Here is a 21,868-nt window from a genome sequence, read left to right on the forward strand (position 1 = left end):
CACTTACTTCTTAGGGCTGTTGTGCAGATCAAATGAGATGACTTATGTACAGTGCTTTGAAAACTTTTAAAGTGCTACATAAATGCTAGCTATTATCCAGCAAACCATATACATGCTTTATAAGGGAAATAAGCTTCTGACTAGGCAGGGCCTAGAGTCTAAGATATGCAGAAGAAAATCTTGCAGGTAGAGAATAAAGGAGTAGGGTATGTGTGGTAGATCTCAGCTTACCAGGTGCTGCAGGATTTTCTCTATGGTGTTGAATTGATTGGATCCGGTGTTTCCCATGTCTGCTACGTAGGGCAAGTTTGTGATGGTGAAATTCAGTGTGAAAGCTTCCATGCTGTAATTAGTGGCTGCAGTAGAAGAAAAAGAGAATTGTCCATGCCTGAAGCTTGGGTGCCTCAGCACACCCAGAGCTACCCAGCTGTTGTTGTGCTCTTCCTTTCTGTAAGGAAAACTCAACATTCCAATTTCACTAGTGACTCCATGAGGGAACATCTCCCATGCCACCCTGCCCTGAGTCCCCCTTGTTCTTTATCTCCAATTTTCAAATTTCATTCCCAATTTTAAGACTTTCCTAGGAATGGATAATAGATGCAGATCATTGGTACCTGTGGTTATGGAAATCAGTGAGGGAACCAGAGATGTTTCTGAAGTGAATGTGGTTGATGCAGGAGCTAAAAAGTTATTGGGGTGGTAAACCCTTGAGAGCATCACTGTGTAGATGCCTTTATGAGAGGAATGAACCATGAACTTCAAGGGGGAAATGGTTCGATTAGCTTAGATTGAAAACCTACAATCTCCAGATAGCAAGTGAAACTATGAGGAGGGAGTTTCAGTCACAATAGGAAAGAACAGCAATCTGAATGATGCATGTCTATCGAGGAAGTTTGTCACCTTAGGAACTTCCAGTATGGGATATGCCAGTCCTTCACTCTCCTCAGCTTTTACTTGGGCAAGTGGACTCATTATTCCTGGCCCCTTCAGAGATTTTTCTGGTTATTAAATTGCCAAAAATTAAAATCTTGTCTGGCCATGGGGACATGGGACACAAGGTGACATATGCCAAGTCACTCATCCTGGCTTTCCTCCCCCTGGCAAATGACTGTTTCTTAGAATGAAGAAGTTTTGAAAGACCTGAGTCTTTCTCCTCTTTTAGGAGACTTTCTCCTCCCCAATAACTTTTCAGCTCCTGCGTCAACCGCATTTCCCCAATAACTAATTATGGCCCTGTAGTAGCTCTCCAGGGTATTGAAATCACCCCATTCCTACCTGTGGAGCCTCCAGGCTTTGTGGGCCTCAGAGAGGTTCTGGGTGAGGATGCAGTCCCTGACCCTGGAGCTTTGGAAATGAATGTCATGGGAAACCATGGTTTGACACAGGAAAGCATAATGAATGTGAATGCTGATTGTGGTCACATATGAATGAGTTCAGGGCCCTACACCTAGGTAGTGCCTAACAAATGTTTGCTCAATAAATGACTGAATGAATGTAATCAAATTTCTCTAACGGCTGCCCCAAAATTGGATTCTGTCACATGACCATCAGACAAGATGTACTATCAATGAATCTTTTATACATATGTTGGGAGGATGAAGGGGGAATTTGGGACTTCATGGCAGCCCATGATGTGAGACCCACTCTCAATACTCTCTTCCATAGATTTGTAAGCTGCTTGTCTTTTCTCAACCTCCCTTGTTAGACAGCTTGACTAGTAAACATTATCTAACCGAAGAGAGAGGAACTTGGAATTCTGGAGTAGGAGGCCATGATTCTGGGTCTCTTAGGCTTTTTCCTTCCAAAATCAGAGGACTTCAGAGTTAAAGGAGCCCTCAGAGGGCACCTATGCCACAGAAACCCTCTACAGCATCGATGACAAGTGGTCACAGAGCATCTATTTGAAGATCTCCAAATGATGAGGAACTCACCACTTCTACATGTAGCCACTCCACTACAGGAATACCTTTCTTGTGGTGCCTAAGTGGGCTATAGAGTCAAGCACTATAGTAAAAGTCACAACTATTTCATGGAGGTATAATGGGGCCTTTATCCAAGGGAACGAGACTAAAGATTCCAATATAATCCAGAATGCAAAGGGAATCTGAATACTTAAATACTTACTGGTAAAGGATTGCACTGTGATGTGTTCATTATAACCTGGAAAACCAAAAAGTGGATAATGAAGGGAAGGAGCACAGCACCAAAACAGAGGAGGAAGAGATATAATCTGAGAATCTGAGGGTGGGGAGAACAACTGAGTCCAGATGACTCAATTTGAGGCCTCATGGAACCTAGAAGATGTGCTGCTTGAAGGGGAAAAGATGAGAATTTCCCTATGTGCCCCCCAGCTCTTTGACATGAGGGCCAGTCCTGGGGGTAGAAAAAGGAGAGTTGTAGCTTGGGGATAGGGTGGTAAAGGGAATTCAATGTGGAACACTAAGGTACATGAGCCTAGGTACTCAAATGAACACACACTTTCTAGGCACTGGTCTTTGGAAACACAACAGAGAGCTATCATCCTGGTTTGTCTCTAGTCTGTCTTCCTCAGCCTTCTGGTTTGTAAGAAGTATTCAGCACACTAAGAACGAGGAAAGCCTGGAGTGGAGTCTGTCTCTCTCTCTGTCTCTGTCTCTCTCTCTGTCTCTGTCTGTCTCTCTCTCTCTTTCTCTCTCTCTCTCTCTGTCTCTCTCTCTGTCTCTCTCTCTCTGTCTCTGTCTCTGTCTCTCTCTCTCTCTCTCTCTCTGTCTCTGTCTCTCTCTCTCTCTCTCTCTCTCTCTCCCTCCCTCCATTACCCCGACACAACTGTGGAATATCAGCTTTCTCACCTATGAAATGAGGTTAATAATAACATCTGCTTCCCAGAGTTCTTTTGAGGATCAAATGAGATATTTGTAAAGCATTTTGCAAATTTAAAGTGCTATAAAAAGGTAATAATTATAACAATAATTATTTTCTTTGTAGAAAATTCTTCCTTTATACCCAGAAAAAAATCTGTTTTCTCAATCTTCCTATCTTATTCATCCTCTTTAGGGCATGCTTCATCTTGCCAACACTCCTTCTAAAATGTAGCCCTAGAACTAGACACAATACACTATATGAGGGCTGGTTAGGTTAGAGCACAACAGAACTATCACATTCCTCCTTCTAGAAATAATATATCTCTATGAAGCCTAATATCTCACATGGTTTTTGGACTTTTCTAATTGAATTTGCAGTCCTCCCTCAGGTGTTCTTTGTATGAAATACTTGTCTAGCCATGTCCATTACATCCTGTATTTATGCAGTTAGGTTGTTAAACTTAACTGCAGAATTTTACCTTTATTTTCAATGAATTTTACTTTCCTAGTTTGATGTACAAAGGTTTTGTTGGACACTTATTCTGCTAACTGCTAACATTAGGTAACTGTCCTTTCGAGCTTCATTCATTTATACATTTGGACTATGTCTCAGGTTATGAGAGATAATATGATGTAGTAGCTAGTGGTTCAGCCATGGAGTAAGGAAGACTGGAGACTCAAGTCCAGAACTCTGCACACATTAGCTATACTGACCATGAGTGTCAACCTCGGAATGCTTCAGCCAATTCTATAAGACTTTAGGTTACAGGGGTGGCCAGGTGGCGCAGTAAGTAAGAGCACCGGCCCCAGTGTTGGGAAACCCAGGATCGGTTCCGGCCTCAGATACTTGGCACCCACACAAAATAACTATCCGTGTAACCTTGAGCAAGTTACTTAACCCCAATTGCTTAAAAAAAAGACTTTAGTTTACAGATGAGTTGCCCATCTGCACTGGAAAGAGTTTACACATTGGGAGTTCCTCCCTACAGATGAAAACACAAGTCTGGACTCCAAAAAAAAAGCAATGTCTCCATCAAAGTCAAGGCTAAAACTACTGAACATAACAAAACAATGGAAGCCTAATGCTGCAAAATTGTAAAGACCAAATTTGGGTCCAAAGAATAGATATGAGAAGGCTTCACCCATTTACTTACAGAAGTGGAAGGCTATGGATGTGGAACACTAGGTATAACTCCAAATTTTTTGTTATTTCAGTTAGTTTTGCTAAATTGTTCCCTTCTCTTTCTCCCTGCCCCATTTTTTGTTGTAAGCAATGTATCTCTGGATTTATTGAGAAATGGAGGTGATGTATAAACAAAAGATAATAATGCCGATTTATGTTTAAAAAAATGGAAGTACTGACCAGGAGCGTGAGGGTGCCACAAGTGACAACAAATCAAGACCCATTAGGAACCATTTCCCCAGTTAAGTGCTATGGAGAGAGTTCATCTTGTGCAAGTATCTCAACAAGGGATGGATAAGAAATGATTTTAGGGTAGGTTAAGGATTGAATGAAAATAAGAAAGACAAGAAAAGAGGCTAATACTGAGATTATAACAGAAGAGAAAGTGGGTCGGATGCAGTGACCTCTGTGAGGCTGCTTACCATTGATGTAGAGACTGTCCTGATCAAGTGAGTAGGGGCCTAGAATGGAGAAGTCACATGTCTGGTTTCTGAGGTTCCAGTAAGCCTTTTCTCTGTCCAGGACAGGTCTGTTAGGGTCTTCCCAATAGGTGCACAAAACATCCACTCCAGTTGCTAATCCATCTTTCATAAGTCTGGGAAAGGAAATTTTGGTGGGACCTCTAATGAGTGGTGCTAAGAGATTAGCCTGAGAAAACACTCAAATAGAAAGACAATGAAAGTACTATGAGAGGGCTGCCTGTGACATGACATGATGAGACTGATAAGAGACCCTCCAGGATGTCTGATGAATACTGCTTACCTTTTGGGATAATATTGTGGAACAACCAAAAATCCCCACTAAGGAGAACTATCTTGATAAATAAGCATTTGTCCTAAAGTATGACTTACAAGGGAAATTATTTTCCTGAGAACCCATGGCCTAGATGAATGGAGATAAAAGTAGTTTGGGAATTTAAACAGAGAGAAGGTATAGTAGAAGGACAGTATGTGGAAAGCTTTGCTATTATATTTGTATACCATGAGCCTCAGTTTGGAAACACCCCATTATGAAATCTCTGGTACTGGAGACCAGAAAGATACACTCTCAATAAATTGTCAGCTCTCAATTTTCCTGGTTCTCACCTCAGGGATATCAGCTTGCATCCCAAATAAGAGGAACCGATGATATTGTTCCGAAATAAGGGGCCAAGCTGGCAAAGGAAGGGAAGCTGAATCAGTTCTTGGTTAGGCAGTAGCTAGAATCAAAGGTATACATAATACAGTGGCACAGGCAGGAAATGATGTAGGTGGTAGGGTAATCTCACCAGATCCTGAAGATTCCTATCAGTAGAAATGAATTCTCTTGAATCTGGGTGCTCCATTTCTGCAGCATAGAGCAGATTAGTGATCGTGAAATTCAAAGTGAATGCCTCCAGGCTGTGGTCACTGGCTGTAGAAAGAGAAGGAGGGAAGTTCTCATATGTGGAACTAGGGCATATTGGTCAGCATACTTGAAAACACCTAGCTACTACTCTCCTACTCCTTCTAGGGAAAGAAACTTTCCATCTGAGTCCCACTGATGGCCATTTTATGGGACATCTCCCAGTAGTGCAATTGGGTACAACTGGGTGCAATGGGGGAATTAAACAAAAATAAGGGGGCAATGGAAGCAAAAGGAAAGAAGGGAAGATAAAATTATTTTGAAAAGCCATTCATACATGTTTCATCTGTTGCATAACAGAGTTAAAGTCATAGTAATTATACTATCTTCTAGATAAACCCACAAAATGCAAGTTATAACTGGACTGGTGGTCAAGTCTACTGGCAGGTCTTAACAAGCAAGCGTTGGCAGGCTAGTGAGTCTTGCATTGTTGGGAAGTCCAGCATGCATCAGCAAGAATATGTGCATGTAATGACTTGTTAAAATATGGGTTACAAGACACAATATTGCATCATCAAAATTCCAATACAGAAAAAAAACATAAATTTACAATAAATTATTACATTTAAGATGCAGCATTTAAATATGTGTATGTTTTACATGATTCAAATTTCAAAAAAATTGTGAAAGGATTACAGAAAGTGGACTTCAAAGGGGCGCTGAGTAATTTTTTTTATAAAGGGCCTCAGCAGCAAGCCAAATAAGTTTGGGAATCTCTGCCACAGAAGGTACTTAATAAATACTTATTGATTTACTGGTTGATTCTGTTGGCAAAAGACAGCAGGCCTGGAATGCCTTGGCCCATACTTTTTAGTCCCATACTTTTGAGGTCCACACTCAAAAGTGTCTTGTTTCCAATCTCCATGGAGATTGTTTTGTATTAAAGGAAGAGTTAGGCAATTCAATCTTATCTGGTCTTCACAAAGGCATAGTTTATTTATTACTGGCCTCAGAGCCAGGAAGAGCCAGGTTCAAGTCCCATCTCTGACACATAGTGGTCATATGACTCTGGGTAAATCACTTAACCTCTCCCTGCTCTAAGTTAAGTCTCTAAGACTGTAAGTTGCAGAGAATGTGCTAACTTGACTTGGTAGAGGAACTTCCCTCATCTGGAAGTTCCCTATATCCATGAAATGATACATTTATTCTCTATCCCTTATCCATGATCTTTGTAATGTGTGATCTATAGTGACACACCAAGTTCCACACCCCAAAGTCTCCTTTCTCTGTTTGGTATGTAACTATATTTTAGGATAGAGCTACAGAAGGTCTAAAATTGTTCCCTCTTTCAAATAGCAAGCGTCCCCCTACACTGCTTGGTCTACAGGAAGAGAAGCAGCTACATACCCTATTTGTCCAACTGCCAGTCCCTACTGTCCTCACTGTGGGTGCAGATACTGATATGGTGGTTGGTTGGTCTAGGAACTAGAGAAGAGTTCCATTACAGAAGCATGGATTCATGAATAATAGAGTAATAGCTGTGTGAGACCTCAGGAGCCAGTGAATCCAACCTGTATCTGACCATGGATAAAGGCCACAGTTGCCTTCAGGCAGAGAGCTCACTGAAGTTGAGGTCATTAGACACCAACCCAGAGACTTCCATTGAGGAGAAGCTTGTTCAATGAGTGGCTAACAGATAGAATGTACTTATCCAGTTGCTGCTAAGCTGAACTTCAGGATGGACCTCTCCTCAGCATGCCCACTGAGGGTTTCTGCTGGTGACTCCACTAATCAGGCAAGTTGAAATCAGAGTTCCCCAGGGAACCATCATGTGAGTTCATCCCTACCCCTCTCTGTTCTCTGCCACAGAACTTAGGACCAATTGTGTTGTACCAATCGCTCTGACCTACTTGTAGGTACAGCTAGGAGAGTCATTACCATCCAAATTTGGAAAAAGGAATTGGAAGGACTGAAACTTTGGCTCTAAATCATGAATGGTTACAGGGACATAAAGTTCTTTAATGTGTCATGTGTTAGAAAGGGTGCTAGATTTAGGGACAGAGGATCTGGGTTCAAATTCCATCTTTGCCACTGACTACTTGTAACATTGGGCATTTCTAGCCTCCCTCTAAGTAGTGATGAGAAATGCACTACTTCCTTCCCAAAGTAGCCCATTCCATGCTTTAGATTCCTTACTGATGACAACTGAAAGGGCTTCAGAGGTCATAGCCCTTAGTAAAGGTCATATCTGGTTGATACTGTCACACTGGGGACCCACCTCTGGTGTCAGGAGAGGAATAAGGCTTAGGACTCATAAATCACTGACAGTGGATTTGGATGGTAAAATACTTACCAGCAGAAGGTTTGATCATTCGGTGTTCATTGTAACCTAGAAAACAAAGGATTGACAGTCAAGGAATGTAACAGTAATGGGAATTTCAAGATCTTCCCTGCCCTTTGTGTTGGCAAGCTAACAGGTACTTAGCACTTAGTTTCAAGTTCATAATTGTGTCAAGTATTATGACCCAGAACTTGTGAATCCCACAGTGGGATGAACTTGCTGACATAACAGGAAGGGGCAGGACAGGAAGGAGCTAATAGCTTATATAAAGAAAAGCCCAAGCTAGAGAGCCAGAACTGCTGGGAGCAAGGATCTGGAGGCTGGGCTGCTACTGCTGGAGAGAGAGAAGAGAACTGAGAAGAACTGAGAAGAGACATGAGGACTGAGGACTGAACAGAGAATTGAGAAGAACTGAGAAATGCGAAGGGAGAGGATAACTGGGAGGAGCCATGGCTGTGGTGTTGATACTTTGTCTGTTTTGATATTACTTTTTCAGATTTGTCTGCTGATAGAGAACAGTTCTGTTGTTGCAGAAGCTCTGGTACCTTGCTGCTGGTTCAGAAGCCTGAAAGAGGATTTTATTGTTGTATGTTTACAGAAATCCTGGAGGAGGGTCTTGATGATTTCAGAAGTCCTGGAACTATACTGATGATTTGTGTTGATTCCTCAGGCCTTGTTATTGGGCCTATATTGATTTCACAGACGGAAAGTGAATTGATGAGGATGTCAATATGAATGTTATTGTGGCTTTGTTAAGCTTTGTCCTCCCAGGAATAGAAACTTTGAAGGACTTTAGGTGAACTAGACACTGTGAGCTTCAATATGGAACAGGAACTACACAAGAAGCTGGACAAAGATCTGAAAGCTCTCTGCCTTTGAACCCAAGTGGCAATTGGATAGATTCAGGCAGGAGCTGGGACCATGGAAGCTGAGAGCCTGCCTTGAGTCAAGATGAAAAGACTTCTCCTTGGGTATTTAATGCAAACTGAGAAAACCATGACTTACTGTGGCCTAAGGGTGGAGAACTCTGACTTTTCTATTTAGATGATTGAGTTAAGGACTTTTCCAATTAAGAAGAAAGAGAACTTTTTAATTGAAGAAATTAAGACAATGTGACCTAGGGGTGAAGGACTTCGACCTTTGTACTTTGTGTCAATTAAGGAGGCTTGCCTCCTTAAGGGTGATTGAATTAAGAACTTACTAAATGAAGGATTTACTAAATGAATGCTATTGTTTTCTTAAAACTATATGACTGCTTTGGTGAAAACTATGTGGCCACTTTTGCCATAAGTTGTTAAGCCATAATACTGTGAATGCTGTATTTTAATTTCTGTGAATGTTTTCTCTTAGTTTTTTACTGAATAAATAGAGTTCACTATACTGTGTAATCAGAACCTTGAAATATGTTCACAGCAGTGGTCCTCTGGAAAGCTGCTCATGCTTGGCTTTACAAGGAAGAGAGCGCTTAGAGTCTCAGCTGAAATAAGGACTTAGTTTATGACCCCTGGACAACCATGGGACTTGAATCTTGTGGGGAAACAGAGAATTCTCTAGTCCACTGCCTAATTCTTTTGTCTGAGAGCCAGTTAGGAATGTAAGGAAACCAAAGAGGCTTGTAGCTTCAAGTGATTTCCTGTGGGAGCACATGTAGACTTTTTATTCTCTGGCCTAAGGAATCACTCATTGCTCCTAATTCTGCCTTCTGGGGTTCAGCAGAATCCAAACCCTCAAAGAATGTGATCATGATGTTTCCAGGTTAAAAATGAAGAGTTTCTTCTAGCAGTCACCATCGTCGTCACTAGTATTTGTATATATGGTGCTTTAAAGCTTTCAAAACACTTTAGACATTTATCCCATTTTCATATCACAACAGACCTGTAAGATTGGTACTACTGTTATTATCCTCATTTTACAGATGAGGAAACTGAAGCTCAAATAAGTTCACTTAAGTCACTTACCCAGGTCACACAGCCAGTGAGTTTTTGGGGCAGGTTTTCCTGTATTTAGGATCAGGACACTACCTAATGCCCTGTTTCTCTGCCTCTACCCCATAATATCCAGTTGCCTCTCTTTACTGGGGTTCCTCATAATGGACTTGCTTCAGCTCCTCAAGGCAGGGTAAAATGGGACTGTCACCTCCCTCCTTTTAGGCTACTAAACTTCTATTGTTGTAAACCAATCTATTGTGGACTAATTTATGACCAGAGATAAGATTGCAAAAATGGTTTGAACTGGGAATTCAGTCAAGAAGGTCTGAACTGAGAACCCACCCCTTACCAGTGAATGAACTCTGTGATCCTGGCAAATCACTTAATCTCTCAGGCTCACACAACTCTCTATGATGATGGGTTTTAGATGGGTTGGAATTTGTCTTATGGCAGGGAACTCCCACACCCAAGGATGATGTATTGACATATTATTTAACACATAAGGGTTATTTTTTGTGTGTGGGGGGGGTTGCCTGCCATGTCACTTTAATGGCTCCTCTTAAGCTCACAATCAAAAAAATCTCCAAGATGAGTTCCAAATATCCTGTCTCCCCAAAAATATATACTTATGTTTGATTTAAAAAAACAAACCTAAACACAGACAGAATCGGAATCACAAATTTAGAGGTGACAGAAAGCACATTTGGCCAACATTTTTATTTTACAAAAGACAGAGCTGAGACCCATATAGCTTAGTTAGTCAACTGTCAAAGTGAGAGGACTAGCAAAGCTAGCACTTGAACCCAAAACCCCCTCCTTCAAATTCACTTCCTGCTCCTGCAGTACAAATTGATTCACCTCCTGATTCCATCCTACCTCTTAAGATACTTATCCTTCCTTAACTACATGTTATTCCCAGAATTTAGCACATTATTTGGCACCTAGTAGGAGATTAATAAATGCTTATTGATTGGGTACCATACTTCTCCTTGCTGCCATCTAAGTCTCCAACCAAGTAATTACTTTAAAGGCTGGACTTGTAATGACAAAAAACAGAATGAAGAACAAATATCATCTGTGGCTGCAATAGATGACAACTTGGTACCAAGTATTGGGTAGTCTAGGGAATCAGGAACAATCAAGTCCTATCTTTTGCAGGTGGCTGAACAAAGAAGGAATTGGAATAAAGGATTCTGGGTAAGGGTGGAGTTAGGTCCTGGATAAAAGAATAATGCTTTAAAATGTGAAGAGACAATGATACTGAGGTTATAGCAGAAGACTGACTGGGAGAGTGGCCAATATTTTGGCTCAATTAGGTAGCTCACCATCAAGATAAAGACTATTTTTGTCCAGGTGATAGGGACCCAGAATGGTGATGCCATGTGTCTCCCCACTGAATTCCCTGTATATCTTCTCTCTTTCCAGGACAGGGTTGGCAGGGACAATGTGATGGGTACACAGGAAATTTACTCCAGTTGCAAATCCGTTCTTCATAGGTCTAGGGGAAAAAATGTGGAAAGTGACATGGACATCCACAAAATCGGTACTGACAAATTTGATGGGATTATTCTGGGTATAGATATGGTTAAACATATGCCTGAGGTGACCTGGGAAAAGCTGATAGTGACCTTGGAATGGTTGATGAGCTAGCATTACCTCTGTAGGTAGGAGTACTGAGAAGCCAGAGTACCCCAATTGGAGAGAACATTCTTGACATTAGACTGCTTGTTCTAAATCATTACTTATGAATGAAATCATTTTTTCCTGAGAATTCAGGGATGAGAGGGACTGGGATAAATTTGTTTGGGAATTTGAAAGTAGAGAAAATGAGACTAAAGGCAAGTGTGTCAACAAGTTGCCTTTTTATCTGATAGCACTCCATTAGAGGTTTATTCTCAAGGATGGTGAGGGAAATTCTCCAATTCTTACCTCAAATAAGTCACCCTGCATCCAGAGAAGAAGGGTCCAATGCTACTTTTTCTGAATAAGAGATTAATCTGGCAAAGGAAGGAAAGAGTCAAGTGAAGTTGGGGGTGAGGGAAGATGGATCCCAGGCAAGGAATGGGGAAGGCAGCTGTGCAGTTAGGAGATGGGGTAGGCCATGGGGAAGACTAACCAGGTGCTGAAGGGCCTGCTCTGTAGAGTTGAAAGTGTCAGAACTTGAGTTCCCCATGTCTTCTGTGTAGCATAAATTTGTGATGGTGAAGTTCAGAACAAACGATTCCAAGCTATCTGTGCCACTAACTGAAGTAAGAGAGGGAGAGAAACATCTATGTGTCAGCATTAGCCATGTCTTCTGGCATGCCCAGGCACACATAGTAGCTGTTCTATTCCTTTCTGGAAGGAAACTCATTACCCTGGTTTCACTGATATCCCTGGTAGGAAAGATTTCCCACTTCCCCAATTCTGCTTGATTCAGCTTTTCCTCAAGTACTAATCTCATGACAAAGTCCATTAAAACACTCCAGGGAAGGATTCAGAGATGCTAGCAGTTTATACCTGTGGTGGTAAAGAATGGTAATGGACTGGAAGATGTTACTGGACCAAAAGTGGTTGACACAGGAGCTGAGAATAAATAAAGTTGAAGGAAAATCTTTGATAAAACCACAACTGGTAAAACTATAGAATCAAAAGAAGACCATCAGATGGAAAAGGGGTTCTGCTTGGCTTGGTCAAGATTGAACAATCAATCAAAAAAACATTAAGCACTTACTATACGCAAAACAGTGTGCTAAGCGCTAGAGATACAAAAAGAGGCAAAAGATGATCCCTGCTTTCAAGGAGCTCACAGTGTAATGATGGAGATTACCAAGCAGGGACCCATATTCTAGAAGAGAATACGTTAGACTTGAATTATCACAAGAGGTATCAGGGACTGGGGAAATACTACTGCTGGTCAGACAAGGGAGGGGCTTTTGGAAGAGGCTTTAATTTTCTTCATCTTTTGAGTGGCATGCAAAGATTTATGCCAAGTGCCTGCAGAGATCTCTCTGGCAAATTACCAGATGTTTAAATTTTGTCTGGTCTTTATGACAGAAGAATTCAGAGGACATGCCAAGTCACACCTCCTATCTTGTCCTGCCTCTACTTCTTAGAGCAAGAAGAGTTTGTTTGGAAAGTCTAAGTTCATTTCCTTTTTCCTTCTTTCAAGAGCTTTAAAAAGCCCAGTGAGCACTTTCCAGAATACTGAAGTCACTACATTCCTACCTGTGGAAGTTCCAGAGCCTGTAGATCCCATAGAATATGTGAAGGCTGATCCAGTGGCTGATCCTGAAGCTGCAGAGGAAGAGTATTATTAAAAGGGGGATACAGTTAAGATTGCAAACTCCTCAAGGGCAAGGACTGGGTATTTTTTTCCATCTTTATTTGTATTCCCAGAACTCAGCACATTATTTGGCACATAATAGGAGATTAATAAATTCTAATTGACAGGGTACCATCTCTGGGTTCTATATGCAGGAAGTGATTAATAATGTTTCACAAAATAAATAAGTGAATGTCATCAAACTGCTTTGATAACTGCTTGAGTGACCACAGGAGGGGCTTTCACTGGCTAAGGCTATTTTCACCATTAAGAAGAAATAGAATTAAGGTCTCAAGGCATCCCATCATGTAGTTCCTGCTCCAGGCACACGTTTACAATTGAGATTCATCTATGAAATGTCAATTCCTTTGACTTTCCTTTTAGCACAGCTTATTATGAAGTTATCACCATGCAGCCTTGGATAGAGGACATGGGAATCCCAGAGAGTGAGGCAATGTCTCTGGTCATGAGGGGCCAGAATGACCTAGATGTCCTTTTTCTCTGCATGGGAACTTTTCCACATAGAATTTCAGCACTACAAGCCTCCTCAGAGGCCATATAAACCAGGAATTGCCTAATATTCCTGAAAAAGGACAACCACCATCTGCATGAAGACTTACAATGAAAGGAAATTCATCCCATATTGAGGCATCTGATTCCAATATAGAGGGTCCTTTCTAATAACACTCAAATGAGCTAACAAGGTAGAGAAAGCCATGATGATTTCACTTTTCTCAGCTATACTGAGGACCAGTTCCACATATGAAGAAGTTTCACTGGCCTGAGAATCAAAGGATATAACAAGACACTTACTTGTCATAGGTTGACCTGGGCTGTGCTCATTATAATCTGGAAAACAAAGGACAGACAATGAGAGGAAATATCAAAGAACATGGGAAGAGAACACTTGAGAGGCTAGATTGAGAATAGAAGAACCAGTGGCTCAGTTTGCTATCTCTTAGCATCTGGAGGATCTGACCTTTGAGGGAAGGGACAACAGAATTCTCCTGGGCACCTGCAAGATCTCTGACATGACAAATATAACAAAGGACCTAGCCTTGATCTACTCTGCCCTATCTAAGCATAGGGAAGAGCAAACCTTCAGATTGGTTGCTCTAGGTTGTCACCGGACTCCTCTTCCCAGTCTTCTGACTTAGGGAGAAATGAAACACACCAAGAATGAAGATTAACAGAAACGCAGCACTCAGGGATGGCTTGGTCCAACCCATAACTGACCAGGAATCCCCTCTACAACATCCTCAACAAGTGGTGATCTGGGATTTATTTGAAATTCCTCAGGGAAGGGAAATCTTTTACTTCCTGAAGTAGACCATTCCAGTTTGGCATACCACCACTTAATAAGAAAGTTTTCTTGACATAAAGCCTAAATTTTCTTCTTTGCAACTTTACTCATTATTACTAGTTCTGGCCTCTGGGACCAAGCAGAACAAGTCCAATTCCTTTTCCCTGTGACAGCCATTTAACCACCTGAAGACAGTTGAATATTTTATCTTTCTCATGTAGCCTAAGATTTTTCTTAACCTTTTTATTTATCATACAACATTGTTATATCATGTTGAGCTTGCAGTCCAATAAACTTCCCATTTTTCCAGATAAGTCCAGCCACAGTTCCTCCATTTGCACTCATAAAATTGGTTTTTAGAGTCCAGATATAAAGTTTTATTATTCCTATTAGATTTCACCTTATTCATTTGACCTCAACATTCTGGTCTATGCTTTGGGATCCCAACTCTGTCATCCAATGTGTTGGTTTGATCTTAAAGCTTTTGGGTTATATATAGAATCAATAAACATGTGATTTATACCTTTTCCCTAGTTATTTTTTTTAAAAAGTAACACAGAGACAAACTCCTTTGAAAACTGCTTGAATGATCACAGGAGGGGCTTTCACTGACTACCGTTACTTTCACTGCTGGGCAGAAATAGAATTAAGGTCTCAAAGCATCCCATCATGTAGAGATAGGATGAGAACCAAGAGGACACTTGAGAGGCTAGACTGAAAATAGAAGAGCCAGTCGTTCAGCTTTCTATCTCTTGACATCTGGAGGATCTGAGACAAAGAAGTATCACTGGGACAATCTACTACATACCTCCTTTGAAGCTGACATTGAATTATTACTGAAAATTCTTTAGGTCCAGCCATTCTACCAATTTTAAACTACTTAACTGTGCTGCCATCTAGTCCACATCTATCCATTTTGTCTATGACAGTAGCATGGGAACATTTGTCAAATACACCAGTTCCTCTTCTACTTACTACAAATGTGCTCCATCCTTAGGGAAAAAAATAACTTTCACTCGATCCTGTCACTACCTTAAGCTATCCTTATTTATCTCTTCTCCCTTTCACAGTCAATCTAGAAAAAGCTGCTTCCTCCTCTCCCACTCATTTCTCAACCTCTTGCAATCTTGTTTCTGATCCTACCATTTGACTGAAACTCTCTGAATTTACCAACAATTTCTTAATTGCTAAATTCCGTGGCCTTTCCTCAGCACTCATTGTCTTTGACCTTTCTACAATGTATAATACTGTTGACCACACCGTTTCTCCTGAATGCTCTCTCCTTATCTGCTTCTCAATGATCATCTTTAAGGAGACAAATTCTAGAACTGCACAATCAGTCTTTTGTCTCTCGAACTTAAGTCCCACACCACCGGATGATTATTGGACATGTCCCTATGAATGTTGTAAACTCATCTTAAATCCGTGTCCAAAATGGGACTCATATGTCCTTCTAAACCCACCTCTCATCATATTCCACCTATTTCCATTGATGGCACCATCATCACCAGGTTCACAACAGTCATCCTCAGCTCTTCTTCTCCCTTACCCCAATTTGGAAAATTAACATCAATTGTATTTCTATATCACCACTCACATATGCACACATAACCACTGCCCTGATTCAAGGTCTCATCACCACTAGCTAGCATGGGATGTCACAATAGCCTCCAAACTGGCCTTTCTGATTTTAGACTCTCTATACTCCAACCCATCTTCTACACAGTTGTTAAATTAATGTTCCTAAAGCACAGATCTGACCATGTCGTTCCTTTCCTCAAGAAGTTTCACTGGTCTGTAATTTGCACACTCTGTTTTGGAGGATTTCCTAGGGAATAAAATATAAGTGCACCTATTTGACATTTAAAGCCAATAAGCAATCTAGCTAGCTACAAATGGTCTTTATAGACTTAATTCACATGACTCCCTCTCACATACTAGACTTTCTAGTTATGTTTTATCCATATGGGACATTCCATCTTCTGATCTTACATAAATGATCATACCTCCATAGAATGCTCTCCTCCATTCTCACTTCCACTATTTGGAACCCCTTATCCTCTCAATGCTTCACCTCAAATAACATCTCTCATATAAGCTCTTTCTTGATGTCACAAATGATTAAGTAATCTCTCCCTGAAAGGATTTTGTATTTGCTGTCAATAAATTCTATATTTCTTTCTTTCTGGATACATGCAAGTTCATAAAGTTCAAAGACTATTTTATTTTTGTCTTTATGTCCTCAGCAAAATGACTGACACAAAATAAACACTCATTAAAAGTTTATTGCATTGAAACTGAATGGAATTCCATTTCATAATCATGCTGTTCCACAGCCTGCCCAAGTCCCTCCTAAACTGTAACTAAGAGGTTGGATGCAATATTCCAGATGTAGTCTGATGAGTTCAAAGGATGGTAAGACTATCACTTCTAGGCTTCTGGATGTTAAAATTGTCTTTGTGCATCCCAATATTACATGATATTTTCCAACTATCCTGTTTCATTGACATTGAACTTGTCATTCATTACTGAGTTTGAAGTTTATGAGAACCCCCACCCAGAATGCTGTGTATCCATGTCTACTCCATCCTCTACAGTATCAACATACAGTTGATTTTTTAAAGACCTAATTACAGAATTTTATGCTCATCTTCACTAAATTTCATTTTGTCAAGTATCATAACCCATATATATGCCGAGTGAGTTGAGCCCTTCCTAGATCCTGATTCTTTGCAACATGATAGGTACCTACCCTATCAACTTTGTATCATTCATATATTGGCTTCTTTTCATCTATATCTTTTATATTCCTTTCATCTATATCCAAATCATTTTTAAATATGAAGAACCAGATAACACCAAGATCAGAGCTTGGTGACTACCACTGATTGAAAACAATCAAGAAAACTAAGAACACATTCTCTGGACAAGTAGGTATGGGCAAGATGAGTTTTGTGTGACTGAATGCACAAGAGATGAATGTGAAGAAAGTTTGGGTGGTTTGGGGGCTAAATCATAATGAGAATGAGAGAAGAGACATTGTTGGGATTAGAACAGAAGAGAACATGACAAAGGCACAGGAGCCAAGCCTTGCTTCAATAAGGTAGCTCACCATTGATATAGAGGCTCTCTCTGTCCAGTCTATAGGGGCCCAACCTGGTGATGCCATAGGTCTGGTGACTCAATTCCAAATAAAGTTTCTTGATGTCCAGGAAGGGTCTGGCAGGATCTTTCCAGCAGGTGCATACAACATCCACTCTAGTTGCGGAGCCGCCCTTCATGGGTCTAGGAAAGGAAATGTTGATAAAATCTCCTAAGATTGGTGCTGACTGACGTGAAAGGGACTTGGGTATCAGGGCAATGATACTGAGATATCTGAGATGATGTGATACTGGTTGATAGGGATGCCAAGAGGGCTTCCAAAGCCACACTACTTCTGTAGAGAATAGTGTGGAATAGCCAAAGATCTCCATTCCTGAGACTCCATGGACAAGAAAGTTGGAGATGAAGCAGCTGGGAAATATGAAAGTGGAGGAAAAGGTGACTTTGTGGAGACTATGTTTGTATCTTGTCTACCATGAGCCCTGGTTGTATGTATATAGCCCCAGGAAAGACAGTCTGAGAACTCCAAGTCTTAGCTTCCCAAGTCTCACCTCAGTGAAGTTAATTTGCATCCTGAGTAGAAGGAAGCAATGCTGCTTTTCATGAATAAGGGACTAAGCTGGAAAAGAAAGGAAAAGGTGAGTGAGCAAATGGGCTTTGTAAGGGTGAAGTCCAAGGAATGGAGAAGACTATTGTACAGGAGGGTTCATGAGACCATAAATCTAGAACTCGGAAAGACCTTAGCAGCCATCTTATTGGCTAGCTACATACAGTACTACCTACACTTTGGTCATCAACCTCCTTTTCTTACCTTTCCCCAACAGAATCCTGGGTGCTGAAAGGTGAGCTTTCACCTTATCTTTCCTAGAACTAGGACCCTATGACATTTCTCAAACATTGTGACACCATGCAACCTTGAGCATATAATTTATGCTTTTCCAGATCTGCTTCATGTGTTGTCTTAGACCCCTCCTGCCATTAGAACACAAGTTCCTTGAAGGAGGGACTGTCTTGTTTACTTTTATTTGTATTCCCAATGCTTGGCAGAGTGCTAGGCACACAGTAAGCCCTTGATTAGTAAATGTGCATTCATTCATTTATGAATTCTGCTGTTTCAGTCCCAATTTTACAGATGAGGAAAACTGAGGGCCAGGGAGGTGATAAAATTAGTCTGAGATCACACAGTCAAGAAGCATCAGAGGTAGGACAAGAACCTGTATCTTCTCACTAATGAACTAGTGCTCTTTTCCATTAGAGCATCCCAAGGTCAGGGCAGGGACTGAGAAATCTCACCAGCTGTTGAAAGGTATTATCAGTGTAGCGAAAATACACAGATTCTGGTTGTGCCTTGTCTTCCTTGTAGGACATATTGTCGATAGTGAAGTTTAGTGTAAAAGATTCCATGCTGTGGCCACCAGCTATGGTAGGAGAGGAAGAGAATACCAAAGCCTGAATGTGGGCACATCAAACAAATAGACCCATTGACACCTTATTCTTCCATTGCCCTATTCTTTCCTGGAAGGAAAACTCATACTCCATGGCCCCATTGACATCCATATCAAGGAATCTCTACCCTTTCCCCAACCTTCCTTGCCTATGTCCCTCCCATTCTTCTTCTCTTCTTCTAGTTAAGCACAATAAGACACTACTGGGAATGCATGCTAGGTGCACCCTTTGTACCTGAGGTACTCGATAATGGTGATAGAGTTGGTGAGGTGTCTGGAAGGAAAGAACTTCTCACAGGAGCTGAGGATAAATCATGAACAATGGAAATCATCAATAAAGCCCAATGTGGACAATTCCATATTGGATGTGGGAGAAAAGTAATCAACTTGATTTAGTCACAGAATCCCTTGGGCAGGACTAAAGCATGTGGGATGGTGCTCAGCAAACACAGGAGAAAAGAGGTCATTGTGTAATGGGCTGCTACTGGCAAAACCTGTCACACTCTGAGCTTCCTGTCTAGAATGTCCCCAGCCTTCATGGTCTTTAGTATTGTATGGGACAGGTTTCAATATAACCACGTGAATATTTTTTTTAATAGCTGTTCAATAAACTGCCAGAAATTCATGTCCTTCTCTCGTGTGTGTGTGTGTGTGGTTATGTGTGTGTGTGTGTGTGTTTGGGGAGAAGACTTTAAAATATGCAACACAATATTCCCCCATGCAGGATGATAAACAAAGGCTCAGATACTGGCTTGTCCCTGTTTGGAAGGTGAGCATTTCTTAGAATGAGGTGATTTTTTAAGGCTTAAGGCAATTTTCCTTTTCATAGCCATATTTTCCCCCAGCTTTCATGTGGGACCCAGGGGAATCATGTTGCCAAATTGCTACCTGTAGAGGCTGCAGGCCATGAGGGATCCTTAAGAGTTATAAAGGATGACACAGTGGATGTGCCAAAAGCTGTAAAAAATAAAGAAGAGGTGACATTGAAAAGTGGCAGGGACCATGTGGCCTACAACTATGTGGGGTCATCCCAACATTTATGGGGCCATTAATTCTCTGTTCTACATGAAGGAAATCCCTGATAAGTGTTTGACAAAGGACGACTGAATGAATGTAAACAGACCCTTCTGGCTGACTCAGCTGCCTGGGTTCTCACAGGAACAGGCTTTCATAAGGACATGGCTAAAGTGCCCTGCTGGTGACACTGTGAGCAGAAGTGGCATTTAGAGGTGCAGGGGACACCACCATGAGTTATCCTTCAGAAAATCTCTCTTAAGGAACTGAGATCAACTGGTAATTTACCTGACCACAGGGTATGCCTTGCTAAGTTATCACCATGCAGTCTCAGACAAGAGGACCTGGAATACAGGGAATGTGACAGTGGCTCTGGATCATGAAGGTCCAGAAGGACCTAGAAGCCATTTTTTTCTGACCTGGGACACTTTTTCACAGAATTTTTCATAGAATTTCAGTACAAGGGGCAACTAGGTGGCACAGTGAATAGAGTACCGACCCTGGAGTCAGGAGGACCTGAGTTCAAATCTGGCCTAAAATACTTAACACTTATTAGCCATGTGAAGTCACTTGGGGAAGTCACTTAACCCCAATTGCCCAGGCTTCCCCCTCCAAAAAGAAAAAAAAGGAATCTCAAGAAAAGCCCTCAGAGGGCATCTAGGCCTCTTCTAAAGCCATACTTAACTTCTTGGGTCTTTACGATGACTTCTAGTGGTGGGAAATTTGCTATATCTCAAGACTGTCCTTTAGAGGTAGGGGTGGAGAATTCCTTTCTGAAGACCCCAGACTTAACTTAAGTGGAAGGAACATAGGACTCAAAGTTGATTTGGAAATCAAAACACTTACTGGTTATAAGTTGCATGGGATGGTACTCATTGTAACCTGTAGAGCCAAATAACATAAAATGAAGGGAAGGTGATCAGAAAAGAAGGAAAAGGAAAATAGACTACAGGATGGGATTAAGAGCTATCAGCATGATTTCATTTGTGCCAAATCATGACAGAGAAGAGGAATCACTTTCCTAAAGACCCATGAAGGAAGAGAATGGGAATGAAACCATTTTCACATTTGAAAATGATGGAAATGGACCCTGGGTGGAGGCACTGTGTTTGTTTCTTACCCACCCTGAGTCTTATTCATGAAGTGAACACAAGAGTTTGAGTTCTCTTGTCATAGCCTTAAGTGAGGAGAAAATCATTTTTCTGGGCACCTCCTTACTCTCCGCCATGAAGTTCTGCCATAATGGTAGAGGTAATCAGTGCCCTTATAGCTTTGGGGATTTAGGTGGAGCAAAGAGAGTCCTGATTCATTCATTGTTGGTATGTCCTGGTGCTAGCAGAGGCATAGCAGAATGCCAAGTCACCTATTGACTATCCCAGGCACCTCTAAGAACAGGAAAGAAACCCTATGCACAACAGTAACCACTTAAAAAGTTTTTTCATCCATTTTAGTTCAAGCTTTCTACAGAAGAACTCCTCCAATTCCATTCCACCAAAATGCCATTCAGGGTTAGCACGAGGACTTTCCATAACGGGACAGAACTGCACTGCCTTCTGAGGCAGTGTATTATTCCATTTTGGATTGATATAATTAATGGAACATTTTTCCTCAATGGGAATCTAAATACAGTCCCCAGTAATTTTCACACATTATTTATAATTCTGTTCTCTGAGGTCAGCTAGAAGGATGTTATGTGAGGTGACCCATGAGAGGCCACTAAATATTTGAAGACAATCATTAAAACTCTTTTACTTATACTAAACAAAACCACTTGCTACAAACAATCCATTTACCACATACTTTTAAGTTCCCATGATGGCCATTATTTTCTGCATATGTTCTTCCTAAAGTATGTATCCTCAGAACACAACAGAATATTGTCAATAGGGGTTGATCAGGTCAAAGGACAATTGAACAACCCTCTTCCTCTTCAAAGGGACTAGATCTATCTTCATAGGAACTCCCTGGATTGTTCCCTCAGACAATTACGTCATGTTGAGATTTCAATCTTCTAAATTTACAGTCTTCTCAAGTGAATTCTTTCTAGTCATGTCCAATCATCGCCTGGTCAGCCAGTTCACTTTG

At 41.1% G+C, this 21,868-nt stretch overlaps 1 protein-coding gene across 1 annotated transcript in view; it reads right to left on the bottom strand.

Annotated features, from left to right (window-relative positions):
- LOC138176190 (mucin-16-like) overlaps positions 1-21,868 on the bottom strand; it is a 101,531-nt gene that overhangs the window by 31,124 nt on the left and 48,539 nt on the right. The window contains exons 23-35 of the mRNA XM_069106965.1: positions 18,618-18,742; positions 17,876-17,943; positions 17,335-17,507; positions 14,845-14,852; positions 14,637-14,696; positions 14,047-14,071; positions 12,823-12,891; positions 10,932-11,324; positions 7,700-7,735; positions 5,291-5,415; positions 5,109-5,176; positions 4,446-4,618; positions 232-356 (exon numbers count right to left, since the gene is read on the bottom strand). Coding sequence (XP_068963066.1) covers positions 232-356; positions 4,446-4,618; positions 5,109-5,176; positions 5,291-5,415; positions 7,700-7,735; positions 10,932-11,324; positions 12,823-12,891; positions 14,047-14,071; positions 14,637-14,696; positions 14,845-14,852; positions 17,335-17,507; positions 17,876-17,943; positions 18,618-18,742 — 1,448 coding nt within the window. The remainder of the gene's footprint in view (positions 1-231; positions 357-4,445; positions 4,619-5,108; positions 5,177-5,290; positions 5,416-7,699; positions 7,736-10,931; positions 11,325-12,822; positions 12,892-14,046; positions 14,072-14,636; positions 14,697-14,844; positions 14,853-17,334; positions 17,508-17,875; positions 17,944-18,617; positions 18,743-21,868) is intronic.

Source organism: Petaurus breviceps, unplaced genomic scaffold (assembly GCF_028583685.1).
Source record: "Petaurus breviceps papuanus isolate PSGF00001 unplaced genomic scaffold, PetGlider_PUasm1.0 103, whole genome shotgun sequence".
Classification (NCBI taxonomy): Eukaryota; Metazoa; Chordata; class Mammalia; order Diprotodontia; family Petauridae; genus Petaurus; species Petaurus breviceps.